General features: G+C 42.3%; 1 protein-coding gene across 3 annotated transcripts in view; it reads right to left on the reverse strand.

Annotated features, from left to right (window-relative positions):
* Window positions 1-4771, reverse strand: part of PTPN13 (protein tyrosine phosphatase non-receptor type 13) — a 73928-nt gene extending 69157 nt beyond the window's left edge. For all 3 annotated transcript variants that reach the window (XM_032685238.1, XM_032685237.1, XM_032685236.1), the window contains exons 1-2: window positions 4661-4771; window positions 521-614 (exon numbers count right to left, since the gene is read on the reverse strand). In XM_032685238.1, coding sequence (XP_032541129.1) covers window positions 521-614 — 94 coding nt within the window. In that variant the 5' untranslated portion in view covers window positions 4661-4771. The remainder of the gene's footprint in view (window positions 1-520; window positions 615-4660) is intronic.
* Between the last annotated feature and the right edge of the window lie 1229 nt (window positions 4772-6000).

The following is a 6000-nucleotide window of genomic DNA, read 5'->3' on the forward strand; positions in this document are numbered from 1 at the left end:
TCTGGCCTCCATATCCACCATCAAAGCACAGCAGAACTGTGATGGAACATAGAATATCTCTCTTCAGAAGAAAAAGAGGAGGCAGTAAAAAAGCTTTGTGTGCAGGGAAAAGAGACCAGGGCTGCCCAGGAATCTGGAAAAGAGGCTTTGTGCAATTAGAGCTATGAAGAAAAAGCAGAGTCCATAGGAAAGAGGGAACAAAGAAAAGCTGCTTCCTGTCCCTCCAGGACTGACCTTCAGCTGAAGATTTCCTTTCTCCACAAAGAAAACTTCTGGCCAAGAACCTTTAAAACCTTTTCTCACTACCACAACTGAACTGAAAAAAGCCAAGTCTTTTCTTGAAACAATCATTCCCCTGTCACCATCACCAACACTTAGCTAGACACTGAACCATCAGAGTTCTGTGAATGTAAGTAAGTTCTCTATTCCATTTCTTTGGTCACAAACTCTACACAAACTTGGTCTTCCAGAAGGCTGTTTTTTTTTTTAGCCATAACCATTACTGCAACAAAGCATTTACCTGTGGGAAGCCCTTTTCCCCTCAGCCTCTCCCGAATAGCCTGGCTCCTGTCTGGTTGCAGTTTTCTATCTCCATTGCAAGACAGCTGATCCATCTGCAAAAAAAGGCAGTAACACAAAGTTAAGTATTGAAAGAGCTCACTTAACACGAAACAAGCTTCGTTTATGTAAATGAGCAACAGTAGTCAGTGTCAAACAGTTAAGTTCAAGTGCGGAATGGCAGTTCAAACCTTTTCGTAAAAAAAAGGTTCATCAGTGAGAATATCCCCTAGAATTATCCATATTTGAATAGTTTGTGCATTATTTTACTACGTTTAGTCTATCTTTTTTCCACTAAGAATAAATTAAGTTCACAAGCATGTAACTTCGATACATTCCATCTCTACAGCAAACTGAAGGGACAGCAACACATAAAAACTATCTTCCATGACTGCAACATGACTAGAACTTGTGATTGGCCTGAGGAGCTTTCTGTGTAACAGGAAGTAGTCTTGTACCCCCCCCAATTTATTCCACATGTAAAATCCCATGCACACATTTGTGAGAAGTCTCGGTAGCCCCTCAGCCCATTCCTTTCCTTTCAGGCTTAACTACTCCTTACTTTTTTTTAAAAAATCACTACTTCACTAAGAAAAGCTATTTCACATGTACAATCACTGAAAAAAGGTCTTATTTGCTTCAACAAAACATTCTTAGTGAGATCTTCCGATAAGGCAGGAACACAATTTGGGACAGCAGCTTAGCTGGGAGGAGGGAAGGAGGAATCAAGCAGACTTCTATCCATTACAGTTACAATGCAACTCAATTAACATTAAACAGACTGAATCAGCCTTGTGCTGTATTGCCCTTTACAAAGCACATTAACATGGAGAATGAAAATATTCAAAAGGGACCTCTCAGCTGTACTTCACAGACCACCAAACGACCAGTTACAGAGCTAAGACCTCTCAAGCCTTTGATAAGGCCAATCAAGATTAGAGGCAAACCAATCTTGGAAAAGCAAGTTTCACTCTGCTTCTGAAAAAACAAATTTATATGTTTTTCTCGTTAACTTAAATTCCAGCACACATACAGAGCACTGAACACTAAAACCAGCAGGGATAATTAGCTAAGGTGCAGAAAAACATAGCAGCACAGCTATGTCGTCATTGTTCTGTCAACTCTGTTCTATTCAGCTATTTTTTTTTGGCCTCCTTGCAAAAGCCAACGCAGTGACATGTTATGAATTAAAAAGGTTACTGGCAGAGGAAATTAGCAAAGCTTCAGCACTGGGTAACCACCAGTAGCCCAGCTCCTTCATTATCAACATGGTATAGGGAGACAGGAACGCGCTTGCTGGATTCAGCTCTCCACTGGATTTCAGTACAAGCATTTGGGACCACTACAGCTGTCTCTGGCAGGCCAGTCTAGATTAGTTTGTCACACTAACCCCAGACTCCCACTGAAAGCCTGCTGACAAGAACAAGGGGAGGAAAGGTAGAAAATTTGCTAAAGCAGAAAGAGCCATTAAGAACTTGGAGAATAATGTCTCACTTTCCACAGTAGCTGTTTCTATAGCTTCTGGCCTGATTTAAGGATCTTTATTTTAACAGAGTCACTGATTAAGGGCCTGTAGCCCTTTATTTTACTGAATCACAGACCAGCTCCACTTGGCAACTAAACAAGACTTCAGACATCACAGTGAGGAGACATAACCTCAGGGACTAGACAATGCTTTGTGGAGCTCAGGCTCAGCAATATTTCTGGAGGCCTGGCTTAATCAGCTGCTGCCAAATATTAGACAAATGCAGGAACCTCTGACATTCTGCAAGCATTTCCAAACCACATTTATGAAGAAACTATTGAACAATCAGATAATAATTTTTTTAAGAAAGGAAGCATCACCAAATCAAAGTTTTTCATGGGATTTCAGTGTTGTCTCTCTAGACACCAAAATTTTACACTGGCATAACCCCCAGCAAGATAAAAATTGGATGATATAAAACCAGATAACATTCAGGACCCATCATAGGCTATCACTTCAGCAATAACAAACTGCTCAGCATTGTTTTAATTATCAACGAATGCAAGGAAAGCAGTAATGGTCAGAGAATATCTGACAATATTGACAATTTATTGTGCCCATCTTTAAAAAGGGTAGAACGGAGAATCCTGAGAACTATGACCTTTCAGCCTCACCTCTGTGCCTGGAAGATCATGGAACAGATCCCGCCTAGGAGCTGTGCTAAGGCACATGGATGACAGGGAGGTGATTTGTGACAGCCATCATGGCTTCACCAAGGGCAAAGGTCCCTGCTGACCAACCCAGTGGCCACTATGATGGGGTGACTATATCAGTGGACAAGGGAAGGGCTACAGATGTCATTTACCTGGAATTCCTATAAAGCCTTTGACACGTCCAGCCACACATCCTTCTCCAAACTGGAGGAGATGGATTCGATGGGTAGGCTGTTAGATAGATAAGAAAGTGGTTGGACAGTCACTCCAGAGGGTCAGTGGCTCAGAGTCCAATGGGCATCAGTGACAAGTGGTGTCCCTCAGGGCTCTGCATTGGGACCAGTGCTATTTAATACCATCATTATGACAAAGATGAAGGTTCAAGTGCATCCTCCGCAAATTTGCAGATTACACCAAGCTCGTGGACAGTTGACACACCTGAAGGACGGGATATCATCCAGAGGGATCTGGACAAGCTCAAAAGTGGGTTCATGGAATCTCATGAGGTTTAACAAGGCCAAGTGCGCAAGGTGCTGCACTTGGGTTGTGGCAACCCCAGTATCTATCCAGGCTGGGGGATGAACAGATTAAGAGTGCCCTGCCAAGAGAACTTGAGGATGCTGGTGGGTGGGAGACTGACATGATCCAGCACGTGCACTCACAGCCCAGAAAGCCAATCATGTTCCGGCTGCATAAAAAAGCAGTGTGGCCCAGCAAGGCAAGGGAGAGGATTCTGCCCCTCTACCTCCAATCTGGTGAGACCCAACCTGGAATGCTGTATCCAGCTCTAGGGTCCCCAGCACAGGAAGGACAGGGATCTGTGGAGCAAGTCCAGAGGAGGACATGAAGTTGAATAGAAGGGATGGGGTACCTCTCCTATGAGGAAAGGCAGAGAAGAGAATTGGGTTTGTTCAGCCTGAAGAGGAGAAGGCTTGGGATGACCTGATTGTGGCCTTCCTGAAGGGAGCTACAAGAAAGATGGAGAGAAGCTTTTTACAAGGGCCTATAGTGGACGGAGAAAGGGGAATGTGCTTCAGAACTGAAAGAGAGTAGATTTAGATTAGATATGAGGAAGAAATTCTTTACTGAGAGGATGGTGAAGCACTGGGAATAGGTTGCCCAATGAAAATTCTGGATGCCCCTAGGACTCTGAAAGTGTTCAAGGCCAGGCTGGATGGAGCTCTGAGCACCTGGTCTAGTACAAGGTGTCCCTGACCATGGCAGGGAGGCTGGAACTGGATGATCTTTAAGGTCTCTTCCAACCCAAACTATTCTCTGATTCTGTGACAACTTACGGTTCTCCGTTATAATCTGAAATAATTTAACTATTCTGAAGTTATGCTGTAAGTGGTTTAGGTGAAGACAGAAGTTGTCTTTCAGGAATAGATAACTTGCAAGAATGCGTTCATGTAGCTTCTTTGACTTCTAAAACAGTTTGACAGATTGGTCACTCATTAGACATAAAATCCTCCACATTCTCATATCCAAGGCTGAGCAGAATGCAAGGAATTGGCACACTGCCTAAAGAGTCCTCCTTTCTGTAATAAGCAATCTCCAAAAGGCAAACATACTAAGATAAAGAAAACTCACAGCACATCATTTTTAAGCAATTTCAGTAGCAACAAGTCTATGCTTGCTCTAGAGTTCATCATCTTGTTCTGTCTCCTCTTTTTTTTTTTTTTTTTTATGAAGACCCAGTTCACAAAATTACCTTCCTCAGAAACTCGTGAATGCATGTTCCAGGAGGAACTGTCAAGTGCACAAACTTTTAACTGGAGGAGAGAAGCAGTTCTTTGACCCTTCTCAAAATTGCAACACATCAAAACAAGACAAAGAATAGACTGTCAGAAGTGACTGTGAGTTAGCACTTCTGCTCTCTTCCTGCTTCATCTCTATTATTTCTCAAACACTGACACAGACTTACCCCAGACAGGCTTCCCAGAACCAGTCTGACCAACTGTTTCACGTATGAAAAAGAAGGGGCACAGTTTACTGTTCCTTATGTGGCACTGCAAGCGTCAAGACAGTCCGTACGATACACGGGCATAAATGACATCTTCACACATGCCGAGGAGGATGGCTGTTGAGATGGTCTCCAAGTTTGATATGCTAGTGACAAACAAGAGCAGGAGAGACAGAAAATCAGTATGAACAGTGACTTGCTGACGCTCAGAAACCAAAGACATTCAACAACGTAAAATAACTATTCAGGAGACTTATTGCCTACGTTATCTGAGTGCCGATTTGAGAGTCCCCACCTAGGTGGTGAAAAAATAGTGGCTGTAGAACAGGAGACAGGCATTTAGCATCTAGATTCAATTCGTGCTCTGCAACATTCTAGCCCAAACAAGCTGCCTGATCTGTAAGGTCAGGACACCGACACTTTCCTTTCTCAAATGCTTAATGAATAAGTGAAAACAAAATAAAAGTGAAAAGATTCAGAGCAAGTTTTCTCCCTTGATTTCAAACATTTTGCCAGCCAGTCACAAGCATAAAATTCAATTCGCACTACAATCATTTTGTACAACCCTCTATGCTCATATTGTGTCATATGCTCACCTCACCAATATTTTGCAGCAGATGTGTTAGCATTTCCAAATTCCAGAGACATCATCATCAAACAATATCAACAAAAAGTAAGGAATAAAATAACAAAGCCACTGGTTAAGGAAGCAGAGTTTCGTAACTGCAGGACAACACTCATACAGTTAAAGAAAAAAAAAAGTAAATCTATATTTATTTCTATTCTACCCATTCAGTTAATGCAGCACACTGAATGTGGAATATCCCTCCTCAGGGTATGCAGCAGTCGGCGATAACACTTGTTCTCAGATGCCGCAGGCACTTGGGACTTGAGCTTTCTGATCTGCAGCTCTCCCAAAGTGGGTGGTTACCCACAAAGTACAAGCATTGTCATGGCTTTTTGCATCACAGAGCACTTCAAATAATTACAGTCTTCCAATCTTCCCTGCATGAGTACTCTTAAGGTATACCATAAAAAAAAAAAAAATGCTCTGGACCACCCTGATTTAATTAACATAGGCTTTTCCCATCTATCACTTCTAACTAAACATGAAAAATCACTCCCGTATTCAACCACACTCCCAGCAGAGAAGCAGCTCATTAACTAACACAGGCAGACAAACATAGAAAATGTATTAAAAAACAGGAAAACGTTTACATTCACATTAACATTTAAAAGTAATGCCATACACAAGACTGTCCTTTTGCCTCCACTAACCTCACAGGGCAGAGGCACCACAT

This window comes from Chiroxiphia lanceolata, chromosome 4 (genome assembly GCF_009829145.1).
Source record: "Chiroxiphia lanceolata isolate bChiLan1 chromosome 4, bChiLan1.pri, whole genome shotgun sequence".
In the NCBI taxonomy this organism is placed as follows: Eukaryota; Metazoa; Chordata; class Aves; order Passeriformes; family Pipridae; genus Chiroxiphia; species Chiroxiphia lanceolata.